Raw genomic sequence first — 27,284 nt, 5'->3', positions numbered from 1 at the left:
GGGGGAAGGGTATGGAGAAAGATATAAATCAGAGTTCTTATCTTCAAGAAACAGGCAATGTAGTTGGAAAGAAAAGACACACACTCAGACTTCCCTGGTGGTGCAGTGGTTGAGAATCCGTCTGCCAATGCAAGGGATATGGGTTCGATTCCTGGTCCGGGAAGATCCGACATGCCACGGAGCAACTAAGCCTGTGTGCCACAACTACTGAAGCCTATGTGACTAGAGCCCGTGCTCTGCAACAAGAGAAGCCACTGCAATGAGAAGCCCGCGCTGCAATGAAGAGTAGCCCCCGCTCGCTGCAACTAGAGAAAGCGTGCACGCAGCAACGAACACCCAAAGCAGCCAAAAATAAATACATAAATAAATTTATTTTTAACAAAAAGACACCCATGAAACAATTCAATCACATTATTGGACATACATGATAAATGTCACTCATTCATCTGTTCAGCAAAAATGTTGAATGCTTTCCATGTGCTAAGTACGAACTGGGGATACACAGTTAAACAAAATAATCTCTGCCTTCAAGGTGCTGACAGTAAAATGGAAAAACCAGACAAGTAAACAAGAGTTACACTGCTATGATGAGGGATGATTACAGCAGAAATGGGATCAAGGCATGGGTGAGGTCTGGAAGGTTATGGAAAGCTTCATGGAGGAGATGGTTCAAGAGGCCCCACTAAAAGGAACTGGAGATCTCTGGAGAAATGGCCGAGCCAGGTCTGCAGCAGGGAAAGTACGAGGTGAGCTTGGGGGTGAGGACCTAAAGTTTGTTCATTAGATATCTCTAACAAAGTACATTGTTTTAAGAACAGCCATGTATGAAACAGATAAGAGCACTAAGTGGTAAAATGGGCTAGACTACTAGGGACAGTTTCATGGAGAAGCTGGGAGTAGGAACTCTGGTCAGCCTTGGAAGATAGCTAGGAATTGAGAAAGTAGCATGTAAACTGGTATAACATTTGGGGGAAATTTTAGTGATAAATGTTTTTTTTTTTTAAAAAGTAAAAGCATATCCCATGACCTGTAATCCAAGTTCTAGGAAATTTATCATATGGAAATAATTGAATAGCTAGAAAGATTTAGGTACAAGAAAGTTCATCACAGCATTGTTTGTATAGCAAGAGAAGAAATACAGAGAGACAGAAACACAGAAAAGAAGTAAAGAAAGAAAGACGGAAGGAAGGATGGGAAGAAAGAAAGACAGGAGGGAGGGAGGGAAGAAAGAAAGACAGAAAGAAAGGAGGGGAAGGAATGGAGGAAGGAAGAGAAAGGAAGAAAGAACAAGTTCTTCAATAAAGGCTAGCTGAAGAAAGTAAGGTACACCATGCAATGGAAAAATATATTACTAATTTGGAAAGTAACACCACACCCATTTATGATAAAAACCCTGCAGAAAGTAGGCATAGAGGGAACTTTCCTCAACATAATAAAGGCCATATATGACAAACCCACAGCAAACATCATCCTCAATGGTGAAAAACTGAAAGCATTTCCACTAAGATCAGGAACAAGACAAGGTTGCCCACTCTCACCACTCTTATTCAACATAGTTTTGGAAGTTTTAGCCACAGCAATCAGAGAAGAAAAGGAAATAAAAGGAATCCAAATCGGAAAAGAAGAAGTAAAGCTGTCACTGTTTGCAGATGACATGATACTATACATAGAGAATCCTAAAGATGCTACCAGAAAACTACTAGAGCTAATCAATGAATTTGGTAAAGTAGCAGGATACAAAATTAATGCACAGAATTCTCTGGCATTCCTATATACTAATGATGAAAAATCTGAAAGTGAAATCAAGAAAACACTCCCATTTACCATTGCAACAAAAAGAATAAAATATCTAGGAATAAACCTACCTAAGGAGACAAAAGACCTGTATGCAGAAAATTATAAGACACTGATGAAAGAAATTAAAGATGATACAAATAGATGGAGAGATATACCATGTTCTTGGATTGGAAGAATAAACATTGTGAAAATGACTCTACTACCCAAAGCAATCTATAGATTCAATGTAATCCCTATCAAACTACCACTGGCATTTTTCACACAACTAGAACAAAAAATTTCACAATTTGTATGGAAACACAAAAGACCCCGAATAGCCAAAGCAATCTTGAGAATGAAAAAAGGAGCTGGAGGAATCAGGCTCCCTGACTTCAGACTATACTACAAAGCTACAGTAATCAAGACAGTATGGTACTGGCACAAAAACAGAAAGATAGATCAATGGAACAGGATAGAAAGCCCAGAGATAAACCCATGCACATATGGACACCTTATCTTTGATAAAGGTGGCAGGAATCTACAGTGGAGAAAGGACAGCCTCTTCAATAAGTGGTGCTGGGAAAACTGGGCAGGTACATGTAAAAGTATGAGATTAGATCACTCCCTAACACCATACATAAAAATAAGCTCAAAATGGATTAAAGACCTAAATGTAAGGCCAGAAACTATCAAACTCTTAGAGGAAAACATAGGCAGAACACTCTATGACATAAATCACAGCAAGATCCTTTCTGACCCACCTCCTAGAGTAATGGAAATAAAAACAAAAATAAACAAATGGGACCTAATGAAACTTCAAAGCTTTTGCACAGCAAAGGAAACCATAAACAAGACAAAAAGACAACCCTCAGAATGGGAGAAAATATTTGCAAATGAAGCAACTGACAAAGGATTAATCTCCAAAATTTACAAGCAGCTCATGCAGCTCAATAACAAAAAAACAAACAACCCAATCCAAAAATGGGCAGAAGACCTAAATAGACATTTCTCCAAAGAAGATATACAGACTGCCAACAAACACATGAAAGAATGCTCAACATCATTAATCATTAGAGAAATACAAATCAAAACTACAATGAGATATCATCTCACACCAGTCAGAATGGCCATCATCAAAAAATCTAGAAACAATAAATGCTGGAGAGGGTGTGGAGAAAAGGGAACACTCTTGCACTGCTGGTGGGAATGTGAATTGGTTCAGCCACTATGGAGAACAGTATGGAGGTTCCTTAAAAAACTACAAATAGAACTACCATATGACCCAGCAATCCCACTACTGGGCATATACCCTGAGAAAACCAAAAGTCAAAAAGAGTCATGTACCAAAATGTTCATTGCAGCTCTATTTACAATAGCCTGGAGATGGAAACAACCTAAGTGCCCATCATCGGATGAATGGATAAAGAAGATGTGGCACATATATACAATGGCATATTACTCAGCCATAAAAAGAAACGAAATTGAGCTATTTGTAATGAGGTGGATAGACCTAGAGTCTGTCATACAGAGTGAAGTAAGTCAGAAAGAAAAAGACAAATACCGTATGCTAACACATATATGTGGAATTTAAGAAAAGAAAGAGTGTCATGAAGAGCCTAGGGGTAGGACAGGAATGGAGACGCAGACCTACTGGAGAACGGACTTGAGGTTATGGGGAGGGGGAGGGGTGAGCTGTGGCAGGGTGAGAGAGAGTCATGGACATATACACACTAACAAACGTAGTAAGGTGGATAGCTAGTGGGAAGCAGCTGCATGGCACAGGGATATTGGCTCGGTGCTTTGTGACAGCCTGGAGGGGTGGGATGGGGAGGGTGGGAGGGAGGGAGATGCAAGAGGGAAGACATATGGGAACATATGTATATGTATAACTGATTCACTTTGTTATAAAGCAGAAACGAACACACCATTGTAAAGCAATTGTACCCCAATGAAGATGTTAAAAATATATATATCTCTAACTCTTAAAAAAAAAAAAAAAGACTGCAGTAAAATATAGTACTAATTTGGAAAGATGTCCATGATATCTTTCCACATGATATCTTATAGACCTTACATATTACATAAACCCATTTCTCTGAAAAGAAAAAAAGTAGTGTGTGTGTGTGTGTGTGTGTGCGCACGCGCACGCACGCATGTGTGTAGAAAGAGATGTTTGTCTGTTAAGCTTAAGGAAAAATTCAGAACACCCAACAGTTAAGAGGCATGAGCTTGAAGGAATAAACAAAGGACTTTCATTTCCTACTTTGTATACTTTAAGTGGTGGTTTTATGGTTGTTACTTATTTTCATTTTATTTTTCCAAATACAAATTTTAAATATAGAAAATATGTTAATATTAAAAAGTTGCTATTCTAGATTCCTAATATAAACTTTTTAAAAAATATATTTATTGATTGATTTGGTTGCACTGGGTCTTAGTTGTGGCAGGTGGGCTCCTTAGTTGTGGCTCCGGGGCTTCTTAATTGTGGCTCGCCAACTCCTTAATTGCAGCACTTGGGCTCCTTAGTTGTGGCAGGCGGGGTCCTCAGTTGTGTCATGCAGGTGGGATCTAGTTCCGTGACCAGGGGTCAAACCTGGACCCCCTGCACTGGGAGAGTGGAGTCTTATCCACTGCTCAACCAGGGAAGTCCCTTAAAAGCATCTTTCTTCTAGCTTTTCTTGGGGATGGTGATGATTTAAAAACCAAAACCCATACACAGGAAAAATAATTATTAGTTACTACCTTCAATATCCTATAGACAGCCCCTTGATAAAAGTTTGGGTGTACTGGCTCCAATTCAGAAATTAAGAAAACAGAGTAACAGTAATTGTTCATACCTATACCACGGTGATTTTCAAATCAGAGGGGAAACTGATACCTAGTGAAGTGTAACCTGAACCCCATAACTTAAGTAGAGCCCACATTTACAAGTGTCTTCTTGGTATCAGGGGCTGTATTTTGTGACCCTGAGGGATATTTCTTTAAAAAAAATTATTTATTCATTTATTTTTGGCTGCATTGGGTCTTCGTTGCTGTGTGCGGGCTTTCTCTAGTTGCGGCGAGCAGGGGTTACTCTTTGTTGCGGTGCATGAGCTTCTCATTGCGGTGGCTTCTCTTGTTGCAGAGCATGGGCTCTAGGTACACGGGCTTCAGTACGTGTGGTTTGCAGGCTCTAGAGCGCAGGCTCAGTAGTTGTGGCGCACGGGCTTTGTTGCTCCGCGGCATGTGAGATCTTCCCGGACCAGGGATCGAATCCACGTCCCCTGCATTGGCAGGCGGATTCTTAACCCACCGCGCCACCAGGGAAGTCCCTGGGGGATATTTCTTAATGTGAAACTAGCAGGACTCTTAAGATGGTCCCGTTAGCCCTGTCCAAAACCACTGAGTCAGCCCAGCAAAGACTTAGATGAGCATTACTCAGTGTCATAATATTTGAGATTTGCTTTAAAAATACTGGAGATGGGGAAGTAGGTGACAGTGTAAACAAGGTTGACCACAAATTGATAATTATTAAAGTTGGGTAATGGGTACATGGGGGTTCATTATAAAATTCTGTCTCTTTTTTGGAATGTATTTGGAATTTTCAATAATAAAAAAGGTTTTTAAAAGTGTTTAAATAAGATCGTTCAACTAGAAGTCACAAATCTTGGTTATTAATCTTGATTATTCATCCCGTGTTTGATCCTGGTTTGCCGACCAAATTGAGGCAAGAAAACTTTATGTGCTCCAGTGTTTATCTGTAATACAGGGGTCATCCCTAACACCCAGTAATCTCTTCAATTCCAAGTTGATGTCTTACTTTGATTTGGAGTGCTTTTAAAAAGGCCTAAAATAGGGAATTCCCTGGCTGTGGTTAAGACTCAGTGCTTTCACTGCTGTGGCCTGGGTTCAGTCCCTGGTTGGGGAGCTAAGATCCTGCAAGCTGAGAAGTGCAGCTGCTCAGCTTTATTTATTAAACAAAATTTATTTTATTTAATAAAATAAAATTTAATAAATAAATTTTATTTATTAAAAAATAAATAAAATAGACTAAAATAGGGTTCAATTTTTAACTCTTTGGTATTAAATTAACACATATTCCTATCATATTTGTAGCCTTAATTGTCTTCAAATGAATTCAGTATTAAAAAGTCTAAGGAGGGCTTCCCTGGTGGCGCAGTGGTTGAGAGTCCGCCTGCCGATGCAGGGGACGCGGGTTCGTGCCCCGGTCCGGGAGGATCCCACATACCGCAGAGCGGCTGGGCCCGTGAGCCATGGCCGCTGAGCCTGCGCGTCCGGAGCCTGTGCTCTACAACGGGAGAGGCCACAACAGTGAGAGCTCTGCCCGCGTACCGCAAAAAAAAAGAAAAAAAAAAAAAAGTCTAAGGAGACCACAGTCTGAACTCTGAAAATTACTTACACCAGTCTCACCTGCAAATCAGCCATCCCTATGCTTGGGGGTGTCTACAATCATTCCTAATATTGAACATCCTTTTTTCAGGGCAGACAGAGACATCTTCAAACTTTGGAAGGAATTCATCAGTAGAAATAGCTGTTTGGTCCCAGATCGATCCACTAGGGAGATTTAAAACTTAAAAAAATAAATAAATAAAAATCCAGCTCATGATTTTTTTTTTTTTTTTTTTTTTTTGGCTGTGCCGGGTCTTAGTTGCAGCATGTGGGATCTTTAGTTGTGCATGCATGCAGGATCTAGTTCCCTGACCAGGATCAAACCTGGGCCCCCTGCATTGGGAGAGTGGAGGGTTACCCACTGGACAACCAGGGAAGTCGCCCAGCTCATGATTAAAGAATTAGACTTCTTAGGTGCAAGTTTTTAGCAAAATGAACAAGAGCGCCACCTGCTGGGAACATGTGAACTTCTGAGCGTGAATACTGAAGAGCTGGTTTCCTCAGCCTCACCCATTTGAATCACCTGAGAGCCACTGGTTAAAATGGAAGGTTTATAGGCTCTAGGCCTGCTGTATTAGAATCCATGCAGGTGGGGCTCAAAGATTTATATTTTATACAAGTCTTCATGAACTTTGAAGTTTAAGAGACAAATGCCTTAGTTCCCAAAATTGCCTGATAAGAATCATCTGGGAATGCTTGTTTAAAATCCTTTTACCTGGATCACACTCCAGGCTTATGGAATCAGGACATCCACGAAAGGTCTTGATAAGAATCATCTGGGGTGGGGGGGAATGAACGCAATAGGTGAGGGAGATTAAGAGGTACAAACATCCAATTAAAAATAAATGAGTCGGGGGCTTCCCTGGTGGCACAGTTGTTGAGAGTCCACCTGCCGATGCAGGGGACACAGGTTCGTGCCCCGGTCCGGGAAGATCCCACATGCCGCGGAGCAACAAAGCCCGTGCGCCACAACTACTGAGCCTGCGCTCTAGAGCCCACGAGCCAAAACTACTGAGCGCACGTGCTTAGAGCCTGTGCTCCGCAACAAGAAAAGCCACCAGAATGGGAAGACCGCACACTGCAGTGAAGAGTGGTCCCTGCTCACTGCAACTAGAGAAAGCCCACATGCAGTGGCAAAGACCCAATGCAGCCAAACCTGAATAAATAAAATAAATACATTTTAAAAAATAAATAAATAAAAATAAATGAGTCACAGGGACGAAATATACAGCATGGGGAATATAGTCAATATTGTAATATCTTTGTATGGTAACAGATGGCAACTAGACTTATCGTGGTGATCATTTTGTAATGTATAGAAATATTGAATCACTAGGTTGTGCACTCAGGACTAATGTTGTGTTGTTGTAGGTCAATTATACTTCAATTCAAATACATGCATACATACATACATACCTACATAACGGGGAGTGGGAATCATCTGGGAATACTTGTTAAAAATACTTTTACCTGAATCACATTCCAGGCTTACTGAATCAGGACCTCCAGGAAAGGGGACTGGGACTTTAAATTTGTAATAAGAATGCCAGATGAATCTTAAAAGTTGAATGTTTAGTAAATATTGCAGAGTTAAATGTCATATTTAACTCTAGGTATTTTCCATGCCAAGATAGAAGAGCACAATTGCAGTTAATTGATAACCGGTGTATAGGACATCCAGATGTGGGGATTTGGCAATAGTCCCTGGGTTTTCTGTCTTGTAGTTTTAATTCAGCTCTGCAGCTTTAAGTTCCAGCCCATATCCCTTAAAATTCCAACCCCAGGCTCTTGAAGGCTTCATCTCTAATAATAGCTATCAAATCTATGACACCAACTGCCTAACAGGCAGAACTCCCTCTTGGAGAGACTCCTTCCTCCCCATCTTGTTTGCTTTGTGAAACTTTTTACTCGTGCCTGCACCCCTATGCACTCCACCTCCTTTTCTCCTGTGGACAAATGCCCTAGGTTTATGTTTACCTTTGGAATCATATTTGTGTCCAACAGAATCACCAAAATCCAGCTTTGGGCAGGGGTCAGATGGTGAACCTTGCCCTGTTCTGGGATTTATCTGAATTCCTTCCAAGGGTCCTGCCCTACCACCGCTGCCTGAGGAGACACATAAACAATAGAGTTGTCTTTTCTGCTTCAGGTTAAATTAAAAATCCCAGTCACTTTACAATAGGTCTGCCGGGGATGGGGAGAGTTCTCTGCCCAGTTAAGTCTGAGCTATACTAGGTCAAAAAAATATAAACAGAGTCTTAAATAAAAATATTGCATCATGAATATAGTAGAGGAAGAAACAGTGCAAAATTTCCCAAATTTAACTATTGAATCCTTTATTTTTTATTTATTTAATTTTATTTTTTACAAGTGGAACTTTTTATTTGGAAAGTTTTGGCACTATCATGTACAGGAATGCAAAAATTTTTTAATTGAAGTATCATTGACTTACAGTGTTCTGTTAGTTTCGGGTGTACAGCAAAGTAATTCAGATATATATATTTATATATATATATAGGTATATAGATAGACAGATAGATGTACTCTTTTTCAGATTCCTTTCCTTTATAGTTTATTACAAAATACTGAGTATAGTTCCCTGTGCTATACAGTAGGTCTTTGTTGGTTACCTATTTTATATATAGTAGTGTGTATATGCTAATTCCAAATGCCTAATTTATCCCTCCCCCACTTTCTCCTTTGGTAATCATAAGTTTGTTTTCTATGTCTGTGGGTCTATTTCTGTTTTGTCTGTATGTCTCTTTAGTTTTGAGGTCCAGAAAACAATACCTGTGTCAGGAATGGGCTACCTTAGGTTACGTGGAACAGAAGGATTACCTCACAGTTTCCACACCATTGGTGCTTTTTCAATAGCTGAGTGTTCTGCTTGAAATTCAGCTACAAAGCTGTTCTGCTAACCACGGCACACTCGTCTCTCTACCAGCACCTTTGTCAGCTCTCCTGGCATTCCACACAGCATTCCCTTCCTTGCAATTGTACCATTCCTCCTCTAGATGCATCAATCTGTGTGGTGAGTCAATGACCTGGCAATGGCCCTTGGTCAGCGGTTTTTGAAAAGCTCCACAAAGCATGTTTTGCAGAAGAGTTAGTCTCATATGCCCATTTCTACACATTGGCCATGCTTTTATTTATGGCAGGGAACTTGTCTAATGCACCTCTACTGTACCTAGCCCAGTTCTAGACCCAGTAGGTGTTCAATAAATGTTGCTGAAAGGATGTACCAAACATGATCCATAAACTAAATTGAAACTTGGTCACTCTCCAAAGTCAAGGTCATAATCTACCTTTCTCATAAGAGAGTTCTGTCTGTACTTAAATAGTTGGGATTATTAACCCCTTCTCTTTGAAGATAAATTCTACAGTATTTTCTTCTCTAACCTTCACATTGTTTTTGATTTTGTAAAAAACTGTATAACAAATATGAGACCTTGCCCAAGATAAAGTTTTTACATTTTATTTCAAGCTCCTGCCTTACATAACTTTTGCATAGGCAATTCCAGATCTGGTTTTTAATTTCTCACTCCACTGGGAATTCTCCCAATATTTGCTATGGTTTCATCATGTTCTTATTAACTTGTCCAGCCACATGACAGTTGTTTTTCTTCAAAGATTATGTTTGGGCCAGGCCTGAGTTGAGAAAGTGGGTCTGCTTTCTCTTCTTCTAATCTAATTTGCATTCCTAAGGTTAAACACATTACTACCAGATTGCCTTAATTAACCACATACGTATATGTAAGAAGCCATGTCAGGACTTCCCTGGTTGCACAGTGGTTGGGAATCTGCCTGCCAATGCAGGGGACACGGGTTCCAGCCCTGGTCTGGGAAGATTCCACATGCTGCGGAGCAACTAAGCCCGTGTGCCACAACTACTGAGCCTGCTCTCTAGAGCCCGCAAGCCACAGCTACTGAGCCCCCGTACCACAACTACTGAAGCCCACATGCCTAGAGCCTGTGCTCTACAACAAGAGAAGCCACCACAGTGAGAAGTCTGCGCATCACAACGAAGAGTAGCCCCCACTTGCCGCAACTAGAGAAAGCCCACAAGCAGGAAAAAAACCCAACGTGGCCAAAAATAAATAAATAAATTCATTAAAAAAGAAACAGAAGAAGCCATGTCCATTCTTTCCTTGATCCAAAGTTTTGTACTTCATCCGGCTTGTCAAGTTCCCAAAAGATTAACTGAAATCAGTTGGTTCATGTTTAAAACGGTTCAGTGTATCTTGTCCTCTATCACTCTCTCTCTTCCTCTCTTTCTTTCTCCCCCATCACACAAAACACAAACACAAGCACACTCTGGGTTTATTTTGTACCTCCAGTCCTCAAGCAGACTATAGAACTCTTTGGGGAATATATCAAAGGCAAGAGATCTACAGTCTTAATTGTCTTTCATAACTTTCTAGCCCCTTTACCAGATGTTTCCATAAAGATTTTTCTTTCTTTTTTTCTTTTGGTACACGGGCCTCTCACTGTTGTGGCCTCTCCCATTGTAGAGCAGAGGCTCCGGACGCGCAGGCTCAGCAGCCATGGCTCACGGGCCCAGCCGCTCCGTGGCAGGGATCTTCCCGGACGGGGGCACGAACCCGTGTCCCCTGCATCAGCAAGCGGACTCTCAACCACTGCGCCACCAGGGAAGCCCTTTCTTTCTTTTTTTTAATGGTGAAAATTAAAAGACACATTTCAGTATGTCTCTAAAAGATAAGAACATTTAATAAACATAACCACACTACCATTACCACATCAAAAAACTAACAATGATTTCATAATAGCAAATATTCCAATAGTTTCATAAGGTCAAATATTTATTGATTAAAAAAAAAAACCCTACAAATTCCAAATAAATTCCACACATTGTGATTGGCTGATATGTCTTCTAAGTCTTTTTCAGTGTATAGGTTTCCTCTCCATCTCTTTCTTTCCATGTAATTTACTAACGGAACTCAGTTGTTTGTGCAGTAGTGTTTCCAGCCACTGAATTTTGCTGAACAAATCCTTTTGGTGCAATTTAACATTCACAGCATTCTGAAATTTGGCTGTAGGCATGTTTGATTATTTTTACACTTCAAGTCATCAAGTAACTTGAATATGTTAAGATAAATCCCATCTGCTCTTTTCCCCCAAGAAATATTCTAGATAGTTTCCTAGATAACCTTTCCATTCAGTAAGTCCCCTGTCCTAAATTTCCAGTTGTCATTTTCGTTACTTTTTAAGGATGCACACAACAAAATGAAAAGAAAACGAAAAGAAACCCAAACAAAAAAACTTTGCCGAATTTTTTTCCTGTAAACATCCATTAGAGGGCGACATTTGCCTTAGTATTATATTTCCCCTAATAAATATTAAATTGCATCCGATTTTCGCATTTTCGACAAGTTGAACCTCCTTACCTACTTCGACTTCTCATCTCTTGTTCTATAAGATGTAATCACACCTTGTGTCCTCTTGATTTGGTCCCTGCGGACTTGTGTCGTTCGTATAAGTACGTCCGTCCTTGACGCCGTTCCCAGCCCTCACCATGAGGCGGCGGTATTGCATAAATAAAGATGCGCAGGAAGGCAAAATTAAGCCAAACTGCCAAAGAAAAAGGAGTTTCACAGGGAAAGGGCCATTAATTTAAGAAGGAAAGAGACAAACCAGACATTTCTAGTTCGTATCCAACTCACGGCTCAAGGTCAGCACCGTGTGAGATACAGCACAAAGGAGCTATTCAAGAGCGCGGGAGGAGGCTGACTTGGGGGAAACGCGTACACAATCTCCTCCTTGATTTTGAGGTTCCACTGGAGGAGGCATATGCACATTCGTGCACGTGTGTGTGAATAGTTACAGGACAGCAGCGGGACGGAGTGGGACCGCTCATGGATCTGCTGGAACCAATCGAACTTTGACCACCTCTGAACACGCGCCTGAGACAGGTTTACAAGAGTGCTGCTTGGAGGTCAGCTCTCATTTTACCCGGGAAGGAAAGCGAGTCCTGAGGGGGGCACATAACTCGCCCAAGGGCACACCGTTAGGAAGAGGTGCATTCAGCCAGGTGTTCTGAGCGCAGGCCAGTGCTAGGGACGTTTCTCACCTTCGCACACCCATTACACACGTGTGTAACAACCCCCCCACCCCCCCGTACACATACACACAGTCGGACACTGGCTCCTCGGACAGGAAGGATCCAACACAGCAAGAGGTATTGTACAGTTGTAACAGCGAAGACACGGACACTTGAGAATCTGATCAGTTAGAGCCCTCTCCCCGAGTAATACTCAGACTACTGCATGTGTAATATTGCAAGTGGCGGGGTGGGGGGGACGGGGGCGGAATCGCAGGCCTCCTGGAGCCCGTCCATTTATCAGATGCCAGATTAGGGAGAGATTGTTCTGATTGGAGCTTAGAGAGCACCGTAAAGAAAACCAGACGGATCGGGGAAGAGAAGCAAACAGGGGCGTCCCTCCTCCCTCCCCAACTTCACTGGAGTTTCGCCTGGAAGAAGGGAGGGCCTTGGCAGAAAGTCTTAGTAGAGAGGTGGAGCGACTGGCTTGGGTCCCCTCCCCCATGCCGCTGTGCCCTCCCCCAGCCCCACCTCCTTTGCTCCCTACCCACACTCGACTCGCTGGCGTCGGTGTTCGGTAGCAGAGGGCTCGAAAAGGAGCTGCGAACGCCCAAAGCCTGGACGACGGGAAGGGGCAACGCACAGTGGCTTTTCCTTCACATTTTTCTTTAAGTCGTCAGCTCCCGAGCCTAACGTTTCGATCCCTCCTTTCCCAGTCTCTGCTCCCCACCTCCCAGCTCACTCACTCGCCTTCTCTTCCCCCTCCTCCGCCGTCCTCCCGTCAGCTCTACCAGACCCTCGGCCTCCAGCCCCGCCTCCGCCGCCTAGGGGTTTACCCGCGGCGGAGTGAAATCTGCATAGTGACCGCCTCTGTGGGAGATCATTGGTGCAGCCCCTGCCCATCGCGGCCGATGATTGGTGGGCTGCCCCGCGTTATTTGCATGCCGGTGGCGGCAGAGTACCTAGCCGGTGCGGGCGGCAGGCACCGCGCAGAAGTTTGCCGAGTGCTTCCTCGCCGGTCGGTTCTGTACTCGCACAGCTCTCGGAGCCGCCTCCTGCTGCCGCCGCCCTGTTCTCTCGGGATTCCTTCTCTGCGGAAGATAGACGCTTTGCTTGAGGGAAGTTGAAGTGGGCTAGGGGGAGTGCCGAGGAGGAGCGGCGGGGGGCCTTTCCAGTGACGGCTTCGAGTCCAGACGCCGGGAGCGTGGGGCTCCGGCCGCCGCGAATCTCGCCCACCTTCCCGCGGCCGCCGGGCGGGCGGGCGGGCAATGCGGCCGCCGAGGCCCGCGGCGCCGAGAGGAAAGAGGGAGCCCCGGAGAGCCTAGAGCTTGTTTCTGCCCACTGGGGGAAGGACGCATGGAGTTGTGAGCACCTCTCGCTCGGCGAGGCCGCCCCGGGCAGGCTCCCCATGGCCGGGACGTACAGCTCCACCTTGAAGACTCTGGAGGACTTGACCTTGGACTCCGGGTATGGGGCCGGGGACTCGTGCCGCTCGCTCAGCCTCTCGTCCTCCAAGTCCAACTCGCAGGCGATCAACTCTTCGGCGCAGCAACACCGCGGGGCGGCCTGGTGGTGCTACTCCGGCTCCATAAACAGCCGCCACAACAGCTGGGACACGGTGAACACGGTGCTGCCCGAGGACCCCGAAGTGGCCGACCTCTTCTCGCGCTGCCCGCGCCTCCCCGAGCTGGAGGAGTTCCCCTGGACCGAGGGAGACGTGGCCCGGGTGCTTCGCAAAGGTGCTGGCGGCCGGCGGCAGCCCCTGTTCTCCGCCGAGGCGGTTAGGCGCCTGGCGGGGCTGCTCCGCCGAGCGCTCATCCGTGTGGCCCGCGAGGCGCAGCGCCTGAGCGTGCTGCACTCCAAGTGCACCCGCTTCGAGGTGCAGAGCGCCGTGCGCCTTGTGCACAGCTGGGCGCTGGCCGAGAGCTGCTCACTGGCCGCCGTCAAGGCGCTGTCCCTGTACAGCATGAGCGCGGGCGACGGGCTGCGCCAGGGCAAGTCGGCGCGCTGCGGCCTCACCTTTTCGGTTGGCCGCTTTTTCCGCTGGATGGTGGACACCCGCATCTCCGTGCGCATCCACGAGTATGCGGCCATCTCGCTCACCGCCTGCATGGAGAATCTGGTGGAGGAGATCCGGGCCAGGGTGCTGGCCAGCCAGAGCCCCGACGGCGGAGGGGCCGGAGGCGGGGAGGTGTCCGCTGAGGCCCTGGAGATGGTCATCAACAATGACGCCGAGCTCTGGGGCGTCCTGCAGCCCTATGAGCATCTCATCTGCGGCAAGAACGCCAATGGTAAGCACGCGGGCCCCCGACCCATGGACGGGGTGGGGGAGAAGTCGGACATGGGTTACCCAGTGGGTGAATTTCCTAGGACGAAGGAAATTCAAGACCTGAGAGAAAGCTTTCGGTCTACGGGTGGAGGAGTTCATTAAAGGGTCTTTCCCGAGATTGTTCTTTCAGCGACTGACTTTTGGAGGGCAAAGTCGTGGTTGATCTTCTACTTTCTGTTCTGCGTCGTGTTGTCGCTACTGGGGGCTGTTCACTGATTGAATCTCTTGACCAAGCCATCCCTGAACCTCTCTTGGCGCGAAGCTTACTGCCCCGTCGCTCTCTGCCTTGCTTGACGGATCTATAGTTGGCATCTCTCCCCAGAGCTGGGCAGATCGACTGTGGTTCTGTCCCGGTTCTCTCCAGTCCAGTAGCAGTAGCCAGAGGGCCCAAACTCTTAAGACTTGAGCCTTGGGTAAGTGGGATGGGAGGAAGGGAGCAGGAAGCCCAGGACCTTGGTGCTGCCACCTTGGGCTTTGCTGGATTGAAGCATGCCTTTCAAGCCCTCTCCTGGAAGGTGGAGTGGTACTGGTGGGTTCTTAACTCTGTGTGCCCAGAGCGATGGAACCTGGTGACTCCTGAATCCCATTCCCGGAAAGGGAACCACATCCTAGCTCCCGGGGCCTGACTTTCAAAGCTGTCACCAACCAAGTGAGCAGTTGATTAAAACCCCTGTGTTGTATTATATTAAATGCACAACCTTATGGACTTTCCCGAACGAAACCAAGACCCAGTCAGTAAACCACACTATTGGGAAGAGGAGTGGGGGGATGGGCAATGGCATGGTGTCAAGTCCGGGAAAGAAACCATTAGGTAGTTGCATTTCTCTGAAGGATGACATAGCTTCAGTGCAGAAGGTGGTGGGGAAGCGCTTGACCTTTTCCCTTGAAAGGTTACGGTGTGACATACATTCAGCAGTAAACTGCCTACCAGACTCCAACTTCAGGAGTCAGCAAACCATCAGTTATTTGGAATGGTACTTTGGCTAGACATCCTTGCAATCTGATTGGAAGGCCATTTTGGGGGCAACATTCAGTGGCAAGTAAGTTGTCAGTGGAAGAGGCCGTGTGGGTGTTGGAATGCCATAAAGGGAGTCATATTTAAATGTGGTTTAACATAATCATAATAGCTAAAATTTTAAATTAGCACTTAATAATGTGTCAGTCACTGTTCTTAGCACTTTATATGTTAACTTGAGTAATCTGTAGGTACCTATAGTATTATCCCCATTATACAGATGGGGAAACCGAGGTACCCGTCAGTTAAATAATTAACCCAAGATTACACAGATATTAAGTGACAAGGTGGAATTTGAACCCAGGCAGGCTCCAGAGTTCAAGCTTTTAGCCACTAGAGGAGAAGAAGCAGCTTTGTTTTCACTGGTCCAATTTTCAAGGAGAGTACCTGACATCCTAAGGCCTCATTTTGAAGACAGTCTGTATCTACCAGTGTGGCTGACTTTGACTTTCAAGGGTTTTGTTTTTAATTCTAGCACTGACAAAAGGAGAGGCCTGGAATGGAAGGAAGAGCATACGCCTTTTAATTTTCCTCCTCTTAGGTCAGAGTTGAGGTCAGTCCAGGATCTCAGCTGATAATGTCACAGCTGATAATTGTGTTTACCCTCCAGGTTTGTGGCATCAGCATGAGGCACACAGCCCCAGGAGAGGAAGTGGAGGGCAGGGGGATTTCCATGTGGCTGTCATAGCCCAGGGGGGAAGCGTTCTGAACTTTTGGCTGAGGGGAGGCCCAGACTGAACTCAGAGAAGTGAAGACTCCTGAGGGAAAAAACAAAGGCCTATGACCCTACAAACCAGACTAGAATGAAGGAGGATAATGGGTGACAGAGAAACAAAGCAAAACCAAAACATGCCCTTCATGCAGAACTGGTGCCCCTCAGGTGGAGGAATTTCTCAGTTTTTCTAACTGTAAACTGAGGCAATTAAGAGCAGCTGCCTCTCCAGGGTCCTCTGAAAATGTAGAGTCATGAAAAATTGCTAGAACACAGGTGTCTTCCACTAAAGGGCTATCCCAAAGGGCCCTAGATTTCTTATCTAAGGTCATCACTCCTTGGGATTTTCTTCACCGGATGGGGTTTTGACCCTATAATTTTACCTCTTCCCTCCCATCCTCCACCCCAAACAATTCTTCTTAAGCCATGCAAGACAGCAGGACTCTATGTGACAGGCAGCACATCTCCGGGATGTTCCGAGCAAGCGTGTCCCTCCATACATTCCTTGGTCTCCAGGGAGCTCTCCCGCAAGACAGGTGACCATTCGCTTCCCCTGAGTTACACGGATGCTCATTTTTTATACATGAGAACCTGAGGGTGGCCCCAGTAAACAATAACCGGGCTGATTTATTCTCTTTAGACAAAGTGCAATGAATGTTTAGTAGAGGCACAATGAATTACTTATGCCTCAAAGCTGACTTCAGGAGGAAGCATAAACTGCTTAGGAAAGAAATGGAGAGATCCTAAACCTTCGTTGTACTAAAATAAGCCAAGGCCAGCAAGGCTACCATCTATACAGCTGAAGTCTAAGTGGGAAATGGCTACGCACGGGAGGGAGTGTGCTGGTTCGAAGTCTTGTCCTGCTGGTCTTCCCTTTATACTATATATTTATTGTTGTTATGCCTGCTAATTATACAGCATGGGCACATGCATTTGAGTCAGCTATATAGGGCTCTTAAACTTTTAATGTCTTCCAACCAGGAATTTAAGACCCCTAATCCCATCCATTACTCAGAGTGCTGGGCAAATATGGTTTCGCTCAGCCCAAGATGGATGATAAAATTTCTATGGTGTTTATAAAACATGATCTCAGCTTCGTAGAGCAGCAGGAGTTATATATTGCTTGCTCATTTGGTATCTGTGTCCCTGTTTCCAGGGTAATGTCATTAAGTGATGATATCTTCCTTGTGGGAGGTAGAGAAACCACTTTAATAGGGCAATATTTATAAACATGGATTTGGTACAAAATAGAAACTTTTCTCATCTACTTTCTCTCTCTCTCTCTCTCTGTTTCTCATCGTTGTACATCAGTTTGATACTGAGCATCACTTCGGGGTTTCTTCTTGGCCATTTTTCTTACTAAGCTTTCATGAATGTCCATGGCATTAGAGAAAATCCCCTTCCATTTGGAGACTCTAGGTTAAATGATAAGATTTTGGTGAGAATATTCCTGCTCCAAAGCAGTAACCAGGATGTACATGAAGGTAGCTCTATAATAATGGTAAGGAGCAAAAACTTTGGAATCACAGTGAGGATTTGAAGCGCACCTCTGCTGTTTATATGAGTGACCTGGGGCATATTTCTTTTTTTTTTAAATTAATTTATTTTGGCTGCATTGGTTCTTCGTTGCTGCGTGCGGGCCCTCTCCAGTTGCGGCGAGTGGGGGCTACTCTTCGTTGGGGTGTGCATGCTTCTCATTGTGGTGGCTTCTCTTGTGGCTGAGCACCAGCTCTAGGCATGTGGACTCGGTAGTTGTGGCTCACGGGCTCTAGAGCACAGGCTCAGTAGTTCTGGCACACGGGCTTAGTTGCTCCGCAGCATGTGGGATCTTCCCGGACCGGGGCTCAAACCCATGTCCCCTGTATTAGCAGGTGGACTCCCAACCACTGTGCCACCAGGGAAGTCCTGTGGGGCATATTTCTTAACCATTCTAAGCCTCAATTTTGTTATCTGTAAAATGGGGGTTAATAACAGCACCTAATTCTTAAGGTTGATGAGGATTAGGTGAAAGCATAGATTTAAAGATTGTAGCACATAGTAAATGCTTAATAAATAGTTGCAGTTCATTCAACAAATATTTATTGAGCACTGACCCTGCCTGCACCACAGTTAAAAGTGCTGTGGATGAAGTTGGGGGAGGGAGAGGTTCCTCCTCTCATGAAGTTTACAAGCAAATGGAGGAGACAAGGAGAAAATGAACAAATAGGGATTTACTTTTAGCAGTAAATGTTACTAACAACAACAGAAAACAGTAATAGGATAGTGTGACTGGGGCTAATTTAAGTGACAGCCAAGGGGGGCCTCTCTGAAATTTCATAAGTAGTAGGTAATATATCAATACTGCTGATGTCTAAGGATCACTCAGCAAAGAAAAAAAAAAGTGACTGAGGACCTTTCTGAATTATTCAGTTATTTATCAGCTGAGGCAGAGTCCCAACAATCTCATTTGCAGCCGAGAAATGAAAGGGCTGCACCTACAGCAGGGCTGAAAACTCTTCTAGTTGTAGGATTCATTTAACAGGGAGATTATAGGATGGATTTCCATTGAGATAATCAACTCCAGGAGCAAGGGTTAATTGAGCCGCTAGTTGCTGTTTAATCAGTTTCCACACCTGGGTAGTCTGGGCTGAGGTGGCAGCTTCCCTCCTCTTTGACTGTTTTATTGAAGCCCAGAGAGCTGGTAAAAGTGAAACAAAGCAAGCTTTGGAAATGCAAACTTTTTTTTTTCCTTGAATGCCTGAGAAATGCAAGCCAGCCTTAAGTAGTTAGAAGAACAAGGCGGGGATGTTCTGTTTCCTCCAGGAGGTTTTACCTGCCTCCGTGCGGGCTGAAGGGCCACCTCTCTGTGAATTTCCACAGCACTCAGGGCAGATTCTTGAACTGTTTCCTGTTTGTGTCTCTCCCATCACACTGTGGACTCACAGGCATCACTGTGCCTCGCATGGGGTCTGGCACACAGTAGGGGCTCCATGAATGGCAATCAGGCAAATGATTGATCCCACAATACAAAATGTTCAATTCCAGAAACTTCATTCGAAATCCTTCAACCCCCTCAGAAGAACCTTCCCCTGTTTCTACCATGGCAGAGAATTTCAAGTTCTTGATGAATAGAGGCAGCATTTTGGAGTGTACCCAAACCACAGGGACATCATTCAAACTTTTGATCCCCTAATTTTGAGCAGGGTTCCCAAGGTCACCTGTGACAAGTAAAGGTAAATGGGAGGGATTTCAGGTTGGCGGGGGCTTCCTTCAGTGTGCAGTGCCCATAGTGGGTGTTTCACAGCAGAAGTCTGATGGGCAACAGATAGATCCACAGGAAGATTGAGTTGAAAGACAGAGGCACTCAGTTCCCCTAAGAATAGCAATACCAATCCCGCCTTGCCTGCAGAGCTGCCCTAGAGGACAATTTGTTGATGACTATTGCTCAGAAGAGGGTGCATCTGTGTTGCACCCCATCTGCCTCCAATCTGAGGAAGGCACTAAGGCAATCAACTACCGAGACATTCCTGGGTCGCACGGACAACACCTAAGGTTCTAAAATAAGCCAGATTGTAAAGCAATTATACTCCAATAAAGATAAAATAATAAAATAAGCCAGAGACCCCGGGCTGCGAATCCTCAGGTTGGTCCTTATCCCATTTCCCCATCACTACCTGTCCTTCCCCAAGTAGTGTAGTGGGTGAATGCTTTGGCATCTGTTTCCACACTTCTACAGCTGTAATAATAGGCGTAACCTTTGCACAGGTCCTTAAACCTTTTTATGTGGGATCTCGCCCGGTGCCCATAAAAATCCATCCATGGGATGCTCTTTCAAAGAAGGGTCTCTGGGAGCCCAGGATTCACAGCTTGGTAATGGCCGGGCCGGGGCCAAGCCCCATATCGCTCAAGCCCTAGGCCTGTGCTTTTTCTGTGAAGAATCAGGGAAGCAAAGGTAATGAGGACCAGGGCAGTATTTTTCCCCTGCCAGTGGAGGCAAGGGTCAGACTCACAGCAGCACCTGCTGTAGATCTTGCTTGTTAATGTCTGCTGCATCCGGGCTCTTTACATCCATTAGGCCAGAGAATCTTCACAACCAAGCTGAAGACCAGGCGTCAAGGCCCAGGTGTGGGTCTTCCTCCGAAGGATGCTGTGATAGGCTGTTTAAATGCTGCTTGCTGACGGTCCCAGAGTGTGTCCTGCAGGTGCCATCGATTTTAAGGAGCCTTTATTGCTGCTCCTGAGGGGCGGGGAACTCTGCCGCCCAGGGAGGGCCTTACAAGTGTCAGCTGCTGGGTGATCAATAAGCTCAGCTGAACGGCAAAGCTGCCACCTGCACTGTGATTGTCTTCTAACGGCGGGGAGAGCTGGCCCGGAGAAGTAGGACACGCAGGAGGAAAGAACCCAAAGGGAGCCCGTGTTTAGGCCACTGGCCTCAGGGCACTCAACTCACTTGCTCTGGAGTTGGCGGAATAGCCTTTATGAAGGGGCCTTTGATTTCCTCAGAGTCCACTACGGTTTCGGCTGAAATCTCAGTGCCAGGAGCACAGGGAGAGAAGGAATCCGCATAGCGAGCACTGAGATGCCCTGGCTTTGAATTCTGAGTCGGGCCCCAAGTTGCCTTGCTTCTTACAAAGGCCTGGAGCAAGTTGCTTCAAGTCTCCAACTATAAAGTGAGGGGCCGGCTCTTATACACGGGTGGTTGTGCCTGCAGGCATACTCATTGCTCCCAGGATGTCAGAGCTGCCTCTGGGTTGAGCGCTGAGAACATAGCACACGGTAGGGCTGCCCGGGTGTCATTCCTGGCGCCCTCCCTTTTGAGTTGTGTGATCCTGGGCAAGGTCAGTGCTGTGCCTTAGCTTCTTCCTCTCTAACAGGATTTCCCAGCCTGTCACTGTGGCACTTTGGACTGGATAACTTTTGTTGCAGGGCCGTCCTATGCCCTGTAGGACGCTTAGCAGCATCCCAGCCTCCACTCGCTAAATGCCAGTAACACCCTCCCTCCCCCACCTCCAGCTGCCAGTGGTGACCATCAAAAATGTCTCCAGACATTGACAGATGTCCCTTGAGGGGCAAAATCACCCCTGGTTGAGAAACACTGCTCTGTAACAGAACTGAAAAGAGTACCCAACTCGTAGGATGTTTGTGGGATTTACTAAAAGTCTCTGTAAGGGACTTTGCACTGAGCCTGGCACATAAAATATTAATTCTAATCACTGCTGTATTTTTGCAAACTTGTGTTGGTTTGCGGCCAGTCGTGTTCACTTTTGCCGAAGTGGGCATTTCTAGTGTAGGGGAGGATCGGGACCCAAATCCCAGAGTGATGAGTGTTAGTCACAAGGCTTTCCTTGGTGACTAATAGGTAGGAGGAAGTTACGGGATCTGGAAAAAGCACCTTTGCACCTTGCTCAGTTATGGCTCTGTTGCCCTCAAGATGAAGCAGGCTAGCATTGGGCATAGACATCTGACCCTCCCTCCAAGCTCAAGGCTGACCCTGCCAGGATGACAGTGGTGGTGCAAACTCAACGCTCCAGGCCCTGCAAAGTCATTCTGCTATGGGACCCTGCCCATTGCCGCTGCCAAGTTCTGAGCCACAGGACAGCAGGTGTTTTGTGTTTTGCCGGCCTGTCATGTAAACATACTTTGTGATCTTCTTGCTTGTTTAAAAAAAGGCCTAAATGGTTTTGCAGCTTTGGCAGTAGGCTTGGAGCAGCTTGCGGAATTGGGAGGAGAAGCTTCAGAAACACAGCCCGAGTAAGCCTGAGGAATGCCATGCCGGCCTCGTTAATCGACTGCTTGCCGAGCGCCAGCTACATCCAGGGCCGTGGAGGAGGACGGGAATTATCTTGCCTGTCAAGAAGTTTAGAATATAGTAGGGAAAGCAAAGCATGTCCGTGGATTCTTCCAAGGAAGTGTGGGGTCCCTGCATTCAAATGAGAGGGGTGATGCTGAAGCCTCATCTTTCTCACTGCCCACTTAGGGGTGCTTTTCATGAGCGATTTCACTTAATCCTCCCAAGGCCCTCTGTAAGGCAGATATACTGTCTACCCCTTAGATGGGGACCTTGAAGTTCTGGTGACTGGAGAGCTCAAAGGGGAGAGGTGAGCCCTGGCTGGGTGTGAGGGAGGGAGTTGGGACTGCTTTGTGGAGGGTGTGGCATGTGAGCCAGGGGCATTTGGGCAGGTGGAGCTGGGACAGAGAAGGGAAGGTGGTGCAGAGAGCACGCAGGCTTTCAGGCAGAGGGAGTGGTGTGAGCAAAGACATGGAAGCCAGAGTGTGTGTGTTGGAAAATGGCAAGTGACCCTGTTTGGCTGGAAAGGTTCAGATGCATGATGAGGAGAAGGGCAGATAACACAGTAAAGAAGAAAACTTTCCCACATCTTTTATCCAGATGTTAAGAAGCCTGCCAGAGTGCAGGAAGAGAGTTTTCCAAAACTCATTTTTATAATTCAGAAATGGAGTGTGTCTGCTCCCCAGCGCATCTTAACCACAGCCCCAGACCTCCCATTACCCCTCTTGTTGATTGAAAGATTGACCTCAAAAATGCCCCTGGCCTCTGTCCTAGCAGTACAAGTAATGAAAGAAGACTTTACCCGAGCAAACCTGGGCCGAGAGGGCCTGAAGAGCAAGACTGCCATCACCCCTGCTTCTCCCATGCAATTTGGCTCCTGACTCGGTGTTTCTTGCAGGGCTCCGCACGTAGCATTTCAGGCCAAAGCAATCCCAGTATGGAATGAAGGTCGAGGCTGGTACACCCGTTAAATGAGGCTGTTGGACTGACTCTTGCCAAGGCAGGATTCTCAAACACAGAGGCAGAGAGGGACAGAAAACAGGATAAGAGGGTCCCAGAACTTTGGTTATGAGTCTGGCTTGATATCTTCAGTTTACAGTTCATCATTTTGGAAAATAACAGCTCAATTCTCAAAGAGGTTTAGTCACCTTCTAATTCTTGCTAAAGTTGTTTCCAGAGCATTGATAATAAAGATTTCAATCACCACGTTAAATGTTTGATATCGTGGAACCACCTTATAGCTCAGTGCCATCTGGAATGGACTCCCTAGGGTCCAGCTGAATTCCGCTGACAGTAATAAAATGTGATAGGTCATCAATGGCTTAGCCGATAACTCAGGTATTAGACCTTTTCCTGACCCCAGTGTTATAAAGGAATTTGTCACTTGGAAAAGAGAAATCTCATGAACATTTTACAAAAGTACATATATAGTTATTTATGGTTAATGGTTTGGGACCCATCATTCGCTTTCTAAAAGTGAGCTGGGTGGGGGTTTGGGAGGGGGGTGGTCAGGCCCATGATGGAAAAATCACACAGGAAAGCTGAACTTGGAAGTACCAGAGATAAAAGGTTAGGGGTGGGGAGAGATTAAAGGGGACCACAAAGAGGGTGAAACAGGTCTTTCAGTGCATGAAAATCATCCCTAAAATTGAGGCCAAGTTTTGTTGAAATTTTAAAACTTTTTAGTCTGTACCTTTTAAGATATGAAAAGCAATATTTGCTGTGAGGAGAGCTGTTCATAAACACAAGCCGAGGTTCACGGACCAAGCAAGTCTATGTGCACAAGTGCCTGGGACAGTCCAGTCCAGAGAGTGAAGGATGTGTATCCAGAAGATGCTGGGCTGGAGCTTGGCCTCTCCGTGACCTGGACTGAATCACTCCCTCTTCTTGGCTGTTTGTTACTTTATCTGTGGTGTGAAGAGGTTGGACTAGATTCTCCAATGGCCCTTCTGTCTCCGATAATGTTTCCAGACCCCACATGGACACTGTGAAATCACTTTCCTAAGGTCGAGCCCTGTAATTATTATCCTTGGGAAAGAAGCAGCCCAGGATGGAGCTGGCCGCGCTCTTGGAAGATGGTCCAGGTAGTGGGACTAAATGCCATCCTTTTTATATTGGGCTTCACTATGATTACTCTACTTAGAGTTTTTTCTTCCCCCACTTGCCTCATAAGGATGAGTTCTGTCTACTCTTGGCCAGCCCACCCCACCAGCACTCAGCAGCCGTGTCCAGGTCCTGGCAGGCCTGCTTGGTGGTGAGATTGGCCCCGAGGTGACTTCATGCAGCCGGTGTTTGCAGCCCGCCTATCTGACCTCGGATATTTATAGCAGGGAGCAGCTAGAAAAAAAAAAATTAAATATGCTACACCCTTCTTTATACTGTGTGGGACAGACAGACATTGTGAGGAATTTAGAAGGCAGGGCAGTATAATCCAGCAAGATATTTTTAAATGCTCTTTGTTGCAGTTGGCAGGGCCGATTCTTCAAAGGCAGGGAAAGTGAGAGTAAGTGAAAATGACAGGCTGCCAGGAATTCCAAGGCTGAGACGGGGAGCTCAGCGCCCCGAGGGGTACGGGTTCTGAACCCCGATTTATTTCAGTCACAGAGTCTGAGCAGGGCTTGGGGCGGTCCCCGCCAGAGCTGGGTGAGTGGGGCAGCTTGTCCCTCTTCCCCACCAGCCCGTCCACTCTACAAACCCCCAAGTTGAAGATTATAAAATGTTCAGGAGAAAGCAGAACACGTGGCCAAAAAAGAGTGGCTTCTGTGGAAACCAGAGGCCTGGTGCTGCTTCTTTAACTCATCTCAGCAGCTGGGTAAATCACGTTGTATGTGGGGACACCATTTGGAAGCCAGTTGCTTGCAGCTGTTCTTCTGGATGTAATCTTTCCAGGAGGAGCGGGGCAGGCCAGGACTACGCTGAGACCCAATTCAGTAGCAGGTGAGAGGGCCTCTGGGGTAGAGCTGCCTCTGCAAAGGCATTACAGGGACCCCCACCTGTCCAGCGGATGCTTGTATAGTATCCTGGGTTTTCTACCATGTTGGTCTTGGAGGAGACAGACGGTGGTTACGGTGGGAGGGTCTGGGATTAGGATCCAGGGAGAGGCTAAAAGTTTTGGCTACCTCTGCTTTTTTATTCAGCATATATTTGTCGAGGACTTACTGTGCATGGTGATAGAATAGATGAATATGAGAGACACAAAGGAGGGGAGGGTGTAGGCCCAGTGGATCATGAGGAAGGGTAAGACCTGCTGGAGGAGTCACAGTGAGGCCAGCCAGGCTGGGGAAGACAGCTCCGGACAGAGGGAGCAAGTGCACATTGGGTCCAAGGAGGCTGGCGGGGCAAGTGAGGGGGAGCAGGGCGCGTAGTAGGAGATGCAATTGGAGAGGGAAGGGAGGGGTGGGTAGTCAAGTAGGGCCTTGTAGGCCACTGTGTGGCACCTCGGCTTTCAATTCTGAGTCTGCTGGGAGTCATTGGAGGGGCCTAGGCCCAGGAATGATGTGATCAGATTTGCATTTTAACAAGATCACCCTCTCTGCCCTGTTGGAAATGAACAGTAGTCTCAAGCATGGAAGGAAGCAGCACGACTGCTCAGGATGCCTTTGCAGTAATCCAGGTGAGAGAGGATGGTGGCTTGGGTGTCAGCTGAAGAGGTTATGGATGTATTTTGAAGTTCAAGCCAACGGGACTTGCCAGCAGCTTAGATGTGAGGGATGATAGAGGAATCCATGTGACAACGAGGTTTATGGTCTGAGCAACTGAAAGGAGGGATTGGCCATTGATTGAAAGGGGAACAGCTATGTATGGAAGAAGAAGGAGGGCTGAGCCAGCGATCTGAGTGTGGTTTTGGTTGCTTGTCTCAAACTTTATTAGAGAGAGATTGAGCAGGAGGGTGGCCTCCAGATCTTCGTAACCGGGAGGAAAGGCCCCCCTCCTTAATCACATGATGGATTGAAACATTGCCCTCCTTTGCCTTTCTCAATGGTAGGTGCCGCACAGCAGGGCTGGATAGGGCCTCAGGCAGTGGGGATTTAATTTTCAGTCTTATAATTCTTTGGTTGATGGCCTTAAGAGCCCCCCTAAATTTTGCCTTCTAGCTTCTTCATAGACAACCAGCAGCCTTTAATGAAGATCATCAAATCCACAGTTTCCCGTCATTAGCGTGGGGTCTGTTTAATTAGTTCCAGTTGTTCTGTGGATTGCTGTGACTTCGTGCATGTGTCCTTCAGGTCTGGGAAAGCGAGTCTCCATTTCCGGGCAGCTTTGGATTCCTGGAAGTCAAGTCTGGGTCAGAAATTTAGCCAGAAAGAGAACCGTCTTGGGTGCTTTGAGAGGGCACAGAGGCCTGGAGGAGTCGCAGAAAGGCATTGGGAGGCTCCAAGTGCCTGTGAAATAGTTTGACCTCTGCTCCTCAGGTAGCACAGGTGGCTAAGAGATGGAATTTGAGAGTCGGCCCTCCTGACTGAGGTCTCTGAACCTCAGTTTTCCTCTTCTGTTTAATGGGTATACCATGGTTCCGAACTTAGAGTTGTTTCAGGGGCTCTGAACCCTGGATTCACATTAGAATCACCTGGAGAGCTTAAAAAAATTAAAAAAAAAAGTGTGTGTGTGTCTTAAGTCCCCACCTCCAGGAATTCTGATATAAATTATCTGGAGTAGGGCGCAGACCATGTGGGTAGAGTTCTTGGGAGAGTCTGGTGCTCACTGAGCACTGAGACATTAGCTGTTATTCGTGGTAAAAGAATCATTGCTCTGGAGCATTCATGTCTGCCCCACCCAGGATGGCGACTTTCCTTCACTTCATAGCCATGCTTGCTCCTCTGGTGGGATTACCAAAGAACAACCAAGAGAAGCTTGAACTGTTAGATTTGCATGAAAAGAGCAAAGTTAGATCTAGAATGGCAGTGGCACCATGTAATAATGTTACTTATCCCGCTGCTAAATGAGGGATATTAATTGCATCTTAAAGAGGAGGAAACCAAGGCTCAGAGAGGTTCAGTCACTTGCTCAAGGTCATACAGCTAATGAGAGGTAGAGATTATAATTAAACCCAGGCAGCCTTACTCTGGATTCTCCACTCAACCACATCCTGTTCCCTTCCTACCCAGAGAAGCCAGCTGTGATCCCCAGTACATACCTGCCATGTGTTGAGCCTTTACAAAGTTCCAGCCCTATGCTATGTGCTTCATGTGTATAATATCGAGTAATCTCTATAATTACCCAATGAGGTATGTATTCCTC

At 46.2% G+C, this 27,284-nt stretch overlaps 1 protein-coding gene across 2 annotated transcripts in view; it reads left to right on the top strand.

Annotated features, from left to right (window-relative positions):
- The first annotated feature begins 13,578 nt into the window (after positions 1 to 13,578).
- Positions 13,579 to 27,284, top strand: part of ABTB2 (ankyrin repeat and BTB domain containing 2) — a 181,382-nt gene continuing 167,676 nt past the window's right edge. For both annotated transcript variants that reach the window (XM_082660348.1, XM_082660347.1), the window contains exon 1: positions 13,579 to 14,514. In XM_082660348.1, the coding sequence (XP_082516474.1) occupies positions 13,632 to 14,514 (883 nt within the window). In that variant the 5' untranslated portion in view covers positions 13,579 to 13,631. The remainder of the gene's footprint in view (positions 14,515 to 27,284) is intronic.

This window comes from Grampus griseus (assembly GCF_964374135.1).
Source record: "Grampus griseus genome assembly, chromosome: 8".
Taxonomy (NCBI): domain Eukaryota; kingdom Metazoa; phylum Chordata; class Mammalia; order Artiodactyla; family Delphinidae; genus Grampus; species Grampus griseus.
The sequence above is the reverse complement of the archived record's forward strand: the minus strand, read 5'-3'. Positions and strand labels throughout refer to the sequence as shown.